Here is a 16,442-nt window from a genome sequence, read left to right as displayed (position 1 = left end):
AAACGTTTCAATTATACGCATTATATACTGGCAAGAAATGCTTGGCATGTGATGAAATATGACAAGTGGTATTTTTAGTTGCTTTTTTTAGGGGGAAGATAAAGCAGAAATATCTGGAACATACAACATTTGCTTTTTCAGCTATTCTAATATTTAGCATATTTATAGCATATATTAAAATAAGTAACTAATGCAGTTGTTTAAAAAGTAAATTTTTTACTTAAAGATATTTTATCCTCCTTTAGTAGTTAGTTGGTGTTCTTTTGGAAAGCTTATGCTAGATCAGTATTTGTTTTATGATTTTTTTCTTATTCATGTCCATGGAATTGCTTTCATATTGCATAAGAAGTAATAAGCCATTTTTATTTTTTAAATTTTTTTAAAGATTTTTTAAAAAATTATTTTTATTTATTTAAAAATAAAATGTGTTGCGTCTTCCTTGCTGTGCGCAGGCTTTCTCTAGTTGTGGCGAGCGGGGTCTACTCTTCCTTGCGATGCATGGGCTTCTCACTGTGGTGGCTTCTCTTGTTGTGGAGCACGGGCTCTAGGCACGCGGGCTTCAGTAGTTGCAGCATGCGGGCTCAGTAGTTGTGGCTCATGGGCTTAGTTTCTCCGTGGCATGTGGGATCTTCCTGGGCCAGGGCTCGAACCCATGTCCCCTGCATTGGCAGGTGGATTCTTAATCACTGTGCCACCAAGGAAGCCCATATTTTATAAAAAAAATTTTAACGTCTTTATTGGAGTATAGCTGCTTTACAATGTTGTATTAGTTTCTGCTCTATAACAAAGTGAATCAGCTGTATGTATACATATATCCCCATGGCCCCTCCCTCTTGCGTCTCCCTCCCACCCTCCATATCCCACCCCTATGAATAAAATATAAGAAATAACCAAGAAATAACCAAGGGTTGGCTCAACTTCAATATTTGAGACCTAAAATTAATGAAGTCAAGACTCCTGGCAAATTCTGATTAAAATAAACCCAAGGCAGTTTCAAATGAACCTAAGGAAAACAGTTTAAAAGAAGGTGAATTTTTGGCATTTGTAGTCTTTTCCCAAAGAGACAAAACCACATTATCTTTTAAGTAGAATTGCATCAGACGCAGAAATATTCCATAGGAAAGACTCTAACAGTGGTAGAAAGCGTCTTGAGTCACTACCATGTAGGTGCAACAACTCACCTTGAGATTTACTCCTTAGCTTTTATTTGGTGTATCATCAAATTATAATTGAACAGTGAAAAATTATCTTTAGATATTTACATTTTCAAAGGAAAAATCATCTTTATTCTTCTTCAAGCAGCACTGATGCTTGATCTCTTAATGTTGACCATTTCTGTACAAATAGAGTTGTATAGGCGAAAATTACAGGTCACGGAGAACACATTTTTTGTCCTGTGCTGATATGAAGGAGGAACAGCTGGGTATGGCTTTTTTCTCCCTGAGGTGAAGATGTTATTGTCAATAATTTGAGTAGTAATTAGGAAATAGCAGTGTTCTCTAAAACACTGAATATAGGAGGAACTGATCTTTGTCTTAGAATATAGAAGTAAGTGTTGGTTATTATTGAGGAAATAAGACAGTCTTTCCTGGGAAGATTGTGGAATGTATTATTGCTCTATAGTCTAACACTTCTGTGTGTTTATTGAAATATTTGAAACTGAGGCAAAAGTTTATATTTACATGAGGTAGAAATTTACAAAAGAAAGTTATAATACTCCTTTAATTTGTCACATTCTAGAGAAAAGTGATGATCAAAGAAAATATGCTAAATTAGCTAGATACTAATTATATGCCTACTTTGTTGCTGTTAAATAAATACATGACCTAAAAAATTAATTCACGAGAGCAGGCTTTACAAGTATATATTTATTGGGTAGCATACTTACTAAAAACTCTTAATTTAGGATAGTTGAAGAATTAATATATCTCAGGCCCTTAAAGTAACACACACATACAAACACACACCTGTTATTTTCCTTCACATGAGTTTCCTTCAGGTGAAGAAAAACTATTCAATGACTTGTTTATATAACTGGGTTGCTTCTGTTCTCTTTTAATGGGGTAATCATTTTCTTTGATTTCAGGATCTAGATTTCTCATCACATCCACGGGAGCCTTGTATATTAAAGATGTACAGAATGAAGATGGATTGTATAACTACCGCTGTATCACACGGCACAGATACACCGGGGAGACAAGGCAGAGTAACAGCGCTAGACTTTTTGTATCAGGTAAAAATGAACACTGTGTTTTCTGTCTATCTCTGTCTTCCTTTGTTAGTGCTCTGGGATGACTCAACCAAAATTGTGGAATTCATGAACGAAATGAAGCCTTCGTTTTTTTTTCCCCAAAATATTTTAGCAATTTAAGGTTTTTTTTTTTTTAATAAATTTATTTATTTATTTATTTTTGGCTGTGTTGGGTCTTCGTTTCTGTGCAAGGGCTTTCTCTAGTTGCGGCGAGTGGGGGCCACTCTTCATCGCGGTGCGCGGGCCTCTCACTGTTGCGACCTCTCTTGTTGCAGAGCACAGGCTCCAGACGCGCAGGCTCAGTAGTTGTGGCTCACGGGCCTAGTCGCTCCACGGCATGTGGGATCTTCCCAGACCAGGGCTCGAACCCGTGTCCCCTGCATTGGCAGGCAGATTCTCAACCACTGCGCCACCAGGGAAGCCCAGCAATTTAAGGTTTTTTAAACCAATACCAATACAGTACAATGCAAATATGGATATTTCAAGTGAAATAATTTCACCTTTTATAAAGCTCCAAATTCCTTTGACCCAATATGATTTCTGTTTTGCTGACAATGCCTCCTTGCCCTGTTATTTGCATGTTATGTCATTGGCAATACCAACCAGCACCATGATGCCTCCTACCCTGCATAGATCTAGGGGAAGCAGGGCAGGGTCCTATAGAACAGGGATCCCCAGCCCCTGTTAGGAACCGGGCCACACAGCAGGAGGTGAGCGGCAGGCGAGCGAGCGAAGCTTCATCTGTATTTACAGCCGCTCCCCATTGCTCATGTTACCACCTGAGCTCCGCCTCCTGTCTGCATTATGGTGAGTTGTATAATTATTTCATTATATATTATAATGTAATAATCATAGAAATAAAGTGCACCATAAATGTAATGCGCTTGAATCATCCCTAAACCATCCCCCCCACCCGCCGATCCATGGAAAAATTGTCTTCCGTGAAACCGGTCCCTGGTGCCAACTTGTTCCCTGTATCATGTCTAACAATAGTGGGGAAATTATCCACGTCTAAAGTTAAAGAAATAATCACACTCTCTTAACTCCTTCCAGGATTATTCTTGAATGAAGAAAACCCCAAAGCAAGTTTATTCCACTCTGATAAATATGTCCATTTTGTGCCTTTTTTAATGGGATTTATACTTTGAGAAAATATTGACCTTTTGCAGAATCTTTACAGTTGGCCTGCTATTGGCCCGTCTGTCAAACAAATCAGCAATCCATTCACACGGGGATGCATTAGCACTTCATGCAGTTTAGAAGCGTGAAATGACCATCTTGGTATTAGAAATCAAGTGCAAAATATCTGACCTTCCCCCTTGTAGCTTTAGAATGTAAAATCGATCCATGCAGTGAATATCTATTTTATTTGTCATGATGTTTTGTGCGGGAGACGTGACGGGAAGTTTTTAAACGTTGGGGCAATTAAAACAATGTCACCTGAACACCCACTTACTGCCCTTGATAATGTTCTATCTGGATTCCTCTTCCACATTCACATCCTTAAAATAGCCAAAGCCCACCTGTCTTTTCAGGTGTAGAACAAACATAAGTCATAATTAATTGATTTTTCCTCTGAACTTGAAAATACTTTTTTTTTAACCTGTTCTTTTTCATGTCAATTGATACTTTATCCCTTGTATTATAGTTATGTCTTGTTGCCTCTTTTAAGGGCAAGAATAATCATTACAGTAAAAATATGCTCACTTTTTTCAAAAATGTAGATAAAATGAATTAGAAAATGAATGGCATCTGTTATCTTTTCCATGGTAGCTTTAATGACAACACAATGGTCTACATGTTCAGAATATCTTAGGAAAGGTCTTGTTTGCATTGAAGAGGAACTTCTTTATGACAATATTGAGATAAGAAAGGAGCAGTCTCTGGGGGTGGCACGGATCTGGGTATGAGATGGAGCTTGGCAAAAGACGCAAATAAACATGTCTCCATCGAAAGAACGTGAATTAAGTGATGATAATCTGGGAGCCCATTTTTCTCTAAAGAGAAACCTAAAAAGAGAGAAAGCCTGAAAAGGTAACCTTGTTTATCTCTACTCTAAATCAGTAAGTACTGATTTTCAAATTTAACTCTCAGAGTGAGAAAGGCAAATTTGTTTTTCTTAATCCCAAGGTTATTTATTTATTTATTTTTAATTTTTTTTTTTAAGCATGTTTTGCTGATGTTTCAAAAATAGGCAGCAGGACTCATTAGCACTGGGTCACCATGGAAGTGATGAGCGTCCATGAGGTCGCCTCATGAGCATTTGTGCAGCTAAGTGAGGAGCATCAGAGCAGAATCTAGTGAAGGAATGCCATACACTCAGATGCCAGCAGAAGAGAGGGAATAGGACTGAACGTTTGGGGTTAAAGGTGGTATTTGCAAGAAGGGAGAAGTCAGCAGAGTCACACATAATCAAAAGGCTCATAAGAGAGTCTGCTGCATGTGGTGAATTGCACTTATGACTTTTTGGTCACAGACATTTTAATAAAGTAGTTGAGGGAGGAGATTGTCAGTGCTAGAAGATGAGAACATAGACACTGAGTGCAGATTATTGTTCTAGAGTTCTAAGCTTTGAAGGCAAAGAGAAATTAATTTTATTTTAAATTAGATTTAAATTCATTTAAAAATGTACACATGGGGTTTGGATCATGGCGGGGGCATGTTAGTAACAAGGTTTTTAATGACTCCAAACTCCTCTTGAAGCCGAAACAGATGCAATAGGATGACAAAAGAAAAAGCATGTGGATGACATCAACAAAACTAGGTGATGGGGATTCCCCAGAAACTGTTAAATGTGGGGGGCTGTGGACAAACTACTGACAACAATAGGACCAGCGTAGGAAGAGCAGCAGTGTAACATTAGGTGATGGATAGTGAAAAGGGAAGAGTTACTGGGATTACTATATAGTCACCGAACTGCAAAATTGTCAGCAAATGCTCATCTCCAAAAAGCGGAGGACGGGAACTTCTCTGGTGGCGCAGTGGTTAAGAATCCGCCTGCCAATGCAAGGGACACAGGTTCGAGCCCTGGTCTAGGAAGATCCCACATGCCGCGGAGCAACTAAGCCCATGCGTCACAACTACTGAGCCCACATGCCACAACTACTGAAGCCCACATGCCTAGAGCCCATGCTCCTCAATAAGAGAAGCCACAGCAATGAGAAGCCCACGTACCACAATGAAGAGAAGCCCCCTCTTGCTGCAACTAGAGAAAGCCTGTGCGAAGCAACGAAGACCCAACACAGCCAAAAGTAAATTTAAAAAAATTAATAAACAGCAGAGGACTATCTCTTGAATGCAAACCTAGGAAAATGTGTCTAAGAATATTCACAACAATTTGATAGACCTACACAAGCTCTGAGAAGCTGAATGCAAAAGGGCCATGATATCACATAGTTTGGTAGTAGCCTAACTCCTTGCAGATCTCAGAAATATTTAGCAAATACTACTTTCAGAAGAACAGAAACTCACCCTGAGGGAAACTGCTGGATTTAGGAATCAAATTGAGCCAGAGTGGAACACTAAACAGAGAGAGAAGGCTCAGCAGTATGGGAGGCCCTAGGAGAATTTCATCCTATAAAATGCTCTAACAGAGGGAAAATTAACTATGTTTGTATTATTTTTATTTGGAACCAAGATTTTCAGTGTAAGAGAAAAGATAAAAATAGAAAACCAAAGAGTTAATAAAATTCATGAAATATCCAATAGAAAGTATCAGTACACACTTGCTGTTTTTTTTAATATGTGATTCCAAGTTCTTTCCCTTTTCAGTGGGCAGTGGGCAACCAACAGCAACAAGCACCTCTACCACCTAGATCATAGTCTCCTTTAAATATTATTCCCCAATAACAGGGACCATGGTTCCTTGGAAGAACAATGGATTATTGGTCTGGGACAGGAAACATATAAGATGAGCCTGGAACATAAATGGGGTCTTGTCACAATTGTATGTATGCATATATATATATGTATGTATGTGTGTGTGTGTATGTGTATATATATATATATATATATATATATATATATATACACATACACACACACACACATATGTGTGTATATAATACACATATATGTACATATATATGCTTATATAATCATTTACATATATACTTACATGTGCACACATACATATACATTTAATAATAACAAAAGCAATAATAAGAAACTTATTCATCTACTTAGAGGTAACTAAGGCAGGCACCAACTCTGGATTTTGATAATTAGTCATTAAAGATAACAACAAAATTTCTTCCTGTCTTTCTTGTAACTACTGTATTTCAAGATAACCAAATAACCCTAGTTCAGGGAGAAAAGTTCTTATTTACAGAATAATTACATCTATTGAATGTGAAAGATAATGGAAATTTTAAAATTGCCATTTTCAACCCTTAATAAAATAACTTAATTCAGACAAACATTATCATCTGAATTTTCTGATCAATTTAGTCTCACTGAGTGTGGGAAAGCAACACATGATGTAGATGCAAAGGGAAAGAAAAAAGGTTGAACTTGATCTAGACTATCCATTACAACTAAATTCCAGTTATAAGGAAAACGGCAATAGAGAACAGGTTAAATGACACCATGAAGAAAGAAATTCAAAATGTGAGATTTCTTGTAAGATAACTCACCTGGTTTCTTCAATGAGCCAAAGACATGAAAAGAAATAGAAGGAGAGTCTTATCTGAATTAAAAGAGAATCAAGAGCCATAACAACTAAGATCACTGGTAAGGGGGTGTGGCCAAGATGGCAGAGTAGGAAGACCCTGAGCTACCTCTTGCTATGGGCACACCAAAATTAGAACTATTTGCAGAGAAACTATTGATGAGAATGACCTGAAGACTAGTTTTCCACAATTAAAGAGGTAAAGAAGGAACCACAATGAGCCGGTAAGAAGGGCAGAGACGTGATATAGTCAAGATCACACCTCTGGATAGGCAATCCACAAGGAAGGAGAATCACAATTGCAGAGGTTCTCCCCAAGGAGTGAAGAGTCTGAGCCCCACATCAGGCTTCTGAGCCTGGAGGTCCTGCATCAGGAAGGTGAATCCCCAGACTGTCTGTCTTTGAAAGCCAGTGGGGCTTGTATACAGCAGAACAGGAGAGCTGAAGAAAATAGAACTCTTAAAGGGCTCATACAAAATCTCACACACTCTGATACCCAGCGCAGAGGCAGTAATTTGAAAAGAGCCTGGGTCAGACTCACTTGCTGATCTTGGAGAGCCTCCTGCAGAGGCACTAAGCAACTGGGACTCCCCCCTGGGGAGATGCTGGTGGCAGCAATTTTGGAGAGCTTATTGTACCATGAGGGCACTAGTGCTGGCAAGTGCCTGTTTAGTGTCCTCTTTCTCGCCTAGTAGTGTTGGAGGTTTACCCACCCATGGACCAGTTGGCAGCACTCCTTGGACTCCCCGACCCAGGCTAGCAGCCTGCTGCATGGACACCCAGCCCCACCCATTAGTGGGGCAGCAACCTCTGCATGAGGCAGGGCCTGCCAGCCAACCAGGCTGGGGTCCAGCCCTGCCTACCAGCACTCCCACAATAGTGAGCTCAACTACAACAGAAGGGTGCATACAGCCCACATAAGGGCACCCTTAGAGCATATAGCTCTGGTGACCAGAACAGAGTGTGCTGCTGGGACCCATAGGATGTTTCCTATATAAGGACACTTCTCCAAGATCAGGAAATGTAACTGACCTACCTAATACATAGAAGTAAAAACAGAGAATTAGACAAAATGAGGCAACTGAGGAATATATTGCATACAGAAGAACAAGATAAAATGCCAGAAGAAGAACTAAGTGCAGTGGAGATAATAATCTACCCAATAAAGAGTTCAAGGTAATGATCATAAAGATGCTCAATAAACTCAAGAAAAGAATGGATGAACCCAGTGAGATGCTGGTGGCAGCAAAGAATTAGAACCAAACAGAGCTGAAGAATACAATAACTGAAATAACAATACACTAGAAGGAATCAATAGTAGATTAGATGACAAAGAGGAACAGATCAGCAAACTGGAAGACAGAGTAATGGAAATCACTCAAGCTGAACTGAAAAAAGAAAAAAGGATTTAAAAAATGAGGACAGTTTGAGGCCTCCAAGACAACATCAAGCATACTAACATTCACATTACAGGGGCTTCATAAAGAGGAGAGAGAGAGAATGGGGAAGACAACTTATTTGAAGAAATAATAGCTGACAACTTCCCTATCCAGGGAAAGTAAACAAATATCTAGGTCCAGGAAGCACAGAGAATCTCAAACAAGGTGAACCAAAGAGGTCCATACCAAGACACATTGCAGTTAAAATGGCAAAAATTAACGCTAAAGAGAGAAACTTAAACATAGCAACAGAAAAGAAATTAATTAAGTACAAAGGAACTCCCAGATGACTGTCAGCTCACTTTTCAGAAGAAACTTTGCAGGCCAGAGAGGAGTGGCATTATATATTTAAAGTGATGAAAGGAAAAAATCAAGAACACTCCACAAAGGAGAGGTGGAGAGCTTTACAGACAAGCAAAAGGTGAAAGATTTCAACACCCACCAGTAAACCCATTTTACAAGGAATGATAAGGGGACTTCTCTAAGCAAGAAAGAATGTACAGCACCTAGAAATATGAAAATTATGAAAGGAAAAATCTCATTGGTAAAAAGGCAAACATACAGTAAAGATAGTAGATCAGCTACTTATAAAGCAAGTAAAAAGGTTAAAAGATAAAAGCAATAAAATGATTTATATCTACAATAAGTAGTTAAGGGATACACGAAACAAAAAGACGTAAAATACAAAGTCAAATATGCTAAGCATTGGTAAAAATGCAGGGTTGTTAGAATACATTCAAACTTAAGAGATCATCAACTTAAAAAATCATATATATATATATATATATACATATATATATGTAGATAGATAGATAGATATCTATTTGGTGACCACAAACCAAAAATCTATAATAGATACACAAAAAAGAGAAAGGAATCCAAACATAACACTAAAGATAGTTACCAAGTCACAAGGGAAGAGAGCATAAAAAGAAGAAAGCAACAAAAAAGAACTACAAAACAACCAGAAGACAATTAACAAAATGGGAATAAGTACATAACTAATCAAAAGACATAGAGTGGCTGAATGAAAAAAAAACAAAAAACAAAAAAAGCCCACAAAAACAAGAGCCATATATATGCTGCCAGCAAGAGACGCACTTCAGACCTAAAGACACACACAGACTGAAAGGGACAAAGAAGGACATTACAAAATGATAAAGAGATCAATCCAAAAAGAAGATATAACAATTGAATCTATGCATCCAATATAAAATCCCCTAAATATATAAAGCAAATATTGACAAATTTAAAGGGAGAAATTGAGAGCAACACAATAATAGTAGGGAACTTAAATACCCCTCTTACATCAATGGACAGATCATCCAAACAGAAAATCCATAAGGAAAGATTCACCTTAAATGAAACATTAGATCAGATGGGCTTCAGGAAAGATCACATGCTAGGCCACAAAAACAAGTCTCAGTAAATTTAAGATTGAAATCATATCAAGCATCTTTTCCAACCACAAGGATATGAGACTACAAATCAACTACAAGAGAAAAAAACTGCAAAAATCACAAACATGTGGCAGCTAAACAAGATGCTACTAAACAACCAATGGGTCACTAAAGAAACCAAAGAGGAAATTTTAAAATATCTGAATACACACGAAAACAAAAACACAACAATCCAAAATCTGAGATACAGCAAAAGCAGTTCTAAGAGGGAAGTTTATAGTGATGCAAGCCTACCTCAAGAAATAAGAAAAATCTCAAATAAACAACCTAACTTTATACTAGAGGAACTAGAAAAAGAAAAAAACAAAACCAAAGTTAGTAGAAGGAAAGAGATTATAAAGATCAGAGCAGAAACAAATGAAATAGAGACTAAAAAAATAGAAAAAATCAATAAAAGTAAGGGCTAGTTCTTTGAAAAGATAAACAAAATTTATAAAATTTTAGCCAGACTCATCAAGAAAAAAAGAGAGAGGTTCCAAATAAAAAAAGTCATAAATAAGTGAGGAAAAGTTACAACCAACACCACAGAAATACAAAGGATCATAAGAGATTACCACAATTATACACCAATAAAATGGACAATCTAGAAGAAATGGATAAATTCCTAGAAATGTACAATCTCCCAAGACTGAATCAGGAAGAAATAGGAAATCTAAACAGACTGATTACCATTAATGAAATCAATCAGTAAAAAAACAAAAAACAAACAAAAAAAACTTTCAACAAACAAAGTTCCAGGACCAGACAACTTCCCAGGTGAATTCTACCAAACATTTACAGAAGAGCCAATCCTTCTCAAACTATTCCAAATTTGAATAGGAAGGAATGCCTCCGAACTCATTCTGTGATGCCAGAATCACCCAATCACTCAGATACCAAAACCAGACAAAGACACCACACACACACACACAATTACAGGCCAACATCAAGAATGAATATTGCAAAAATCCTCAATAAAATATTAGCACAAACTGAATTCATCAATACATTAAGAGACATACACCATGATCCATGGGATTTATCCCTGGGATACAAGAATAGTTCAGTATCCACAAATCAGTCAATGTGATACACCATGTTAACAAATTGAAGAATCAAAATCATATGATTATCTCAGTAGAGACAGAAAAAGCTTTTGAAAAAATTTAATAATCATTTTTGATAAAAAAAAAAAAACTCTTGGGTCTTCCCTGGTGGTGCAGTGGTTAAGAATCCGCCTGCCAAGGCAGGGATCATGGGTTTGAGCCCTGGTCCAGGAAGATCCCACATGTCGTGGAGCAACTAAGCCCATGCGCCACAACTACTGAGCCTGCGCTCTAGAGCCCATGAGCCACAACTACTGAGTCCTTGTGCCATAACTACTAAAGCCTGCACACCTAGAGCCAGTGCTCCACAACAAGAGAAGCCACCGCAATGAGAAGCCCACACACCACAATGAAGAGTAGCCCCCGCTCACTGCAACTAGAGAAAGCCCGCATGTAGCAACGAAGACCCAACGCAGCCAAAAATAAATAAATAAAATAAATAAAAATTAAAAAAAAAAACTCTCAACAAAGTGGGTATAGAGAGAACATACATCAACATATATATGGCAAGCCCACAGCTAACACCGTACTCAACACTGAAAAGCTGAAAGCATTTCCTCTAAGATTAGAAACAAGACAAGAATATTCACTCTCACACTTTCATTCAACATAGAACTGGAAGTCCAAGCCACAGAAATCAGACAAGAAAAGAAATAAAAGTAATGCAAATTGGAAAAGAATAAGTAAAACTATAACTGTTTGCAGAGGACATGATACTATATACAGAAAAATCCTAAAGATGCCAACAAAAAACTACTAGAACTCATACAATAAATTTGGTAAAGTTACAGGATACAAAACTAAACTACAGAAATTTCTTGCATTTCTATACACTTAACAACAAACTATTAGAAAGAGAAATTAAGAAAACAATCCCATTTACAAGTGCATTGAAAAAAAAAATACCTAGGAATAAATCTAACCAAGGAGGTAAAAGACTTGTATTCCAAAACCCAGAAGACATTGATGAAAGAAATTGAAGATGACACAAACAAATGGAAAGACACAACATGCTCATGTCTCAGAAGAATAAATATGATTAAAATGGCCATTTTCCCCATGGCAATCTACAGAATCATTGCAATTCATATCAAAATACCAATGGCATTTCACATATCTAGAACAAATAATTCTAAAATTCGTATGGAAACCAAAGAAACCCTGAATAGTCTAAACAATCTTGAGAAAGAAGAACAAAGCTGGAAGCATATCATGCTCCCTGATTTCAAACTATATTACAGAACTACAGTCATCAAAACAGTATGGTACTGATGCAAAAACAGACACATAGATCAATGGAACAGAGTAGGGAGGCCAGAAATGAACCCACACTTCTATGATCAATTAATCTATGACAAAGGTGGCAAGAATATAAAATGGGTAAAAGATAGCCTCTTTGATAAATGGTGTTGGGAAAACTGGATACCTACAGGCAAAAGAATCAAACTGGACTACTCTTTCACACCATATACAAAAATAAATTCAAAATGGATTAAAGACCTAAACTTAAGTCCTGAAACTGTAAAACTCCTAGAAGAAAACATAGGCAGTACATTCTTTGACATTGGTCTTAGCAGTATTTTTTTAGATCTGTCTCCTCAGGCAAGGGAAACAAAAGCAAAAATAAATATATGGGAATACATCAAACTAAAAAGCTTTTGTGCAGTGAAGAAAAGTATCAACAAAATGAGAAGGCAGTCTGCTGAATGGAAGAATATATTTGCAAATGGTATATCTGATAAGGGGTTAATATCCAAAATATGCAAAGAACTCATACAACTCCACATCAAAAAAAAACCTGGTTAAAAAATGGGTAGCAGACCTGAATAGACATTTTTTTTTTCCCAAAGAAGACATACAGATGGCCAACAGACACATGAAAAGATGCTGAACATCACTCATTATCAGGGAAGTGCAAATCAAAACCACGGTGAGATATCAGTACACATCTCTCAGAATCGCTATTATCAAAAAGTCCACAAATAACAAGTGCTGGCAAGGATGTGCAAAAAAATGAACCCTCATGCACTGAACAGCCACTATGGAAAACAGTATGGAGCTTTTTCAAAAAATTAAAAATAGAACTACCATATGGTCCAGCAGTTCCACTTCTGGGTATTTATCTGAAGAAAACAAAAACACTAATTTGAAAAGGTATATGCACCCCTATATTCATTGCAGCATTATTTACAATCACTAAGATATGGAAGCAACCTAAGTGTACATCAGTAGATGAATGGATAAAGAAGATGTGCTATAAATATACAATGAAATATTATTTAGTCATAAAAAATGAAATCTTGCCATCTGTGAAAACATCGATGGACATAGAGGGTATTATGCTGAGTGAAATAAGTCAGACAGAGAAAGACAAATGTTGTACTATATGGTTTCACTTATATGTGGAATCTAAAACAACAAATGAATAAACATAACAAAACAGACTCAGCAGCACAGAGAACAAATGGGTAGTTGGTGGAGGGGAGGAAGGAAGGGGAACGAAAAGAAAAAAAAGGTAACCATGTGAGACAATGAATGCTGATTAGCTTGATTTTGGTGATCATTTCACAAAATATATTTATCTGAAACCATCACATTTTACACCTTAAGTATATACATTTTTTGCCAGTTATACCTCAATAAAGCTGGAAAAACATTTGAAAAGGAGACATAACAACAAAATGTTAACTGTAAAACAATCCTGATTTGATTAGCTCAATTATAAAAACAACAATAATAATATGACTTTCTATCTCATTACGAAAAAATGAATGTGGGGTAGATGATAGATGATACCAAGAGACTGTTATTACTCTTGTGTGATACTGACATTGTGGTTATACACGAAAACTCTTATTTTCATCAGAGAAGCATTCTCGTGATAGAGTGATAGGATAACATAGGTTTTATGACTTGACTCAAGCATGTTGGCACCAAAAGCAAAGGCTATAGAGAAATAAGCAGAAGGAGGATAGAAATATTGTGATGCCTGTTGTATCTGGGTGATGACTATATAGGACACATTATATCGTTTTCTCTTGTTTTGTGTGAGTTTGCAAATTTTTGTGATAACAACTGATTTTTAAAAATGTAGATAAAAAGTTTGAAGACACAGAGATGGAAATTAAATCCAATGTTGTGTGGTTGTACTAAGTCTATGTCTGACCAAATGTCTCCATGAGAGCATGTTATCAAGCATCACTTAAATTGTCTATTTAAAATGTAAAAGAAATGCCCCATTCCTTTTTTAGTAAAACAGTTTTATTGAGATTTAATTTACCAACCATAAGCTTCACTCATTTTAAGTATACAATTCAATGATTTTAGTAAATACATAGAGTTGTAATCTAATTTTAGAACATTATTTTCTACCCAAAAAGATCCCTGCTGCCCATTTGCAGTCAATTCCAATTCCAGCTCTGGGAAACTACTAATCCACTATCTGTCTCTACAGATTTTCATTTTCTGCATATTTCATTTAAGTCCACTCCTGCAGTATATGGCTTTGTATCTGCCTTCTTTCATTTAGCATAATCTTTCGAGGTTCTTTCATGTTGTAACACGTGTCAGTGTTTCACTCTTTTGTATTGCCGAATAGTATGTATGTATATTCACATTTTGTTTATCCATCCACTAAACAATGGTCCTTTGGATTACTTCAGCTTTTTGGCTGTTATGAATAATCCTGCTATGAACGTTTGTGAACAAGTCTTTGAGTGAACATAGGTTTTCCTTTGTCTAGGGTAGATACCTGGGAGTGGAGCTTTTGGGGCCTTACAGTAAACTGAAGTTTTAACATTTTAAGTAGCTGCCAAACTGTTTTCCAAAGTGGCTGCACCATTTTACATTCCCATCAACAATGTATGAAGGTTCCAGTTTCTTCTCCACATCCTCACAAGCCCTTGCTATTGCTTGTGTGTGTTTTTTTTTTTTTTTAAGATGGAAGTCAGCATTTTTTTTTTTAAGATTTAATTCATTTTAAATTATTTATTTATTTATTTATTTATGGCTGTGTTGGGTCTTTGTTTCTGTGCGAGGGCTTTCTCTAGTTGCGGCAAGCGGGGGCCACTCTTCATCGCGGTGCACAGGCCTCTCACTATCGCGGCCTCTCTTGTTGCGGAGCACAGCCTCCAGACGCGCAGGCTCAGTAATTGTGGCTCACGGGCCCAGTTGCTCCGTGGCATGTGGGATCTTCCCAGACCAGGGCTCGAACCCGTGTGCCCTGCCTTGGCAGGCAGATTCTCAACCACTGTGCCACCAGGGAAGCCCTTGCTTGTGTTTTTTATTATAGCCATCCTAGTGGGTATGAAGTAGTATCTCACTGTGGTTTTAATTTGTATTACCCTAGTGGCTAATGATACTTGAGCATCTTTCCATGTGCTTATCAGTCATTTGTATATCTTCTTTAGTGATATAACTGCTTCAACCTTTTGTAAATTCTGAGAAAAAGAAATTTATATGAATAGTGCTTTTTTCTGTTCATATATATATAATCTTAAAGATCTGTATCAATAGTTGGAATGATACATAGAATATGAATTATACACAAGGCCCTATGATTCCGAATGACCACTTTAACTCATATCTAAGAGGCTTTTCTTTTCTTCTGCAGACCCAGCGAACTCAGCCCCATCCATACTGGATGGGTTTGATCATCGCAAAGCCATGGCGGGGCAACGTGTGGAGTTGCCTTGCAAAGCGCTCGGCCACCCCGAGCCAGATTACCGCTGGCTGAAGGACAACATGCCCCTGGAACTTTCTGGAAGGTTCCAGAAGACTGTGACTGGGCTGCTTATTGAGAATGCACGCCCCTCAGACTCAGGCAGCTATGTGTGTGAAGTGTCCAACAGATATGGAACTGCTAAGGTGATAGGCCGCCTGTACGTGAAACGTAAGTTGGATGGTAACTTGCAGTGGTGAGGGTGGAGCTCTTGTTACAAGCCGACCTCCGGGCTTTCTCTGTAGCCCCCACGAATCCTCACAGCAGCCCTGCTGAGACCCACAGTAGCCCCATTTTACAGACAAGGAAATTGAGGTTCCAACTTCTCAAGGTTACACAGCTGGAGAGTCGGGAGCCACAGGATATATTTCCAAGATAACATTACCTGAGTTGAAACATTACCTAGCTGTTGAATTCAGAATGGTCAGCCTGTCTGCAAGTTAGTGGAGGGAGAGGGGTAGGGTGGTGCTGTCAGCAAAAGCAGTGGTGATCAGATCAAAGCAGTTGTCCTTGGCCTGTTTCCAGATGCTGCTTTAAATTTCTAAATGGGGCTATTATCAGCTCTATAGAGGGCTGTATATAAGGTTGTAATTATCCAAATATTGGACTTGGACTCAATATTATAGATAATTTAGGCCAAGTATGGTAGATATATCTCATCTCTAATTGATTTGTAGTGACTGATGTGAGGAAGATGTTGAGAAGGATGCCAAAGGTAGACTCGGAAGAAGGAGGGGTGTGATTGCAGGGGGAAGCGCTCTAACCTAGTTGAAAAGCCTTAATTTTGCTCATGCAGAAACCAAATCACAGTGAGTTAC

At 37.6% G+C, this 16,442-nt stretch overlaps 1 protein-coding gene across 1 annotated transcript in view; it reads left to right on the top strand.

The window, feature by feature from the left end:
* Positions 1-16,442, top strand: part of DSCAM (DS cell adhesion molecule) — a 605,868-nt gene that overhangs the window by 290,335 nt on the left and 299,091 nt on the right. The window contains exons 4-5 of the mRNA XM_036849729.1: positions 2,087-2,233; positions 15,517-15,795. Of these exons, the coding sequence (XP_036705624.1) occupies positions 2,087-2,233; positions 15,517-15,795 (426 nt within the window). The remainder of the gene's footprint in view (positions 1-2,086; positions 2,234-15,516; positions 15,796-16,442) is intronic.

Source organism: Balaenoptera musculus, chromosome 4, assembly GCF_009873245.2.
Source record: "Balaenoptera musculus isolate JJ_BM4_2016_0621 chromosome 4, mBalMus1.pri.v3, whole genome shotgun sequence".
Classification (NCBI taxonomy): Eukaryota; Metazoa; Chordata; class Mammalia; order Artiodactyla; family Balaenopteridae; genus Balaenoptera; species Balaenoptera musculus.
The sequence above is the reverse complement of the archived record's forward strand: the minus strand, read 5'-3'. Positions and strand labels throughout refer to the sequence as shown.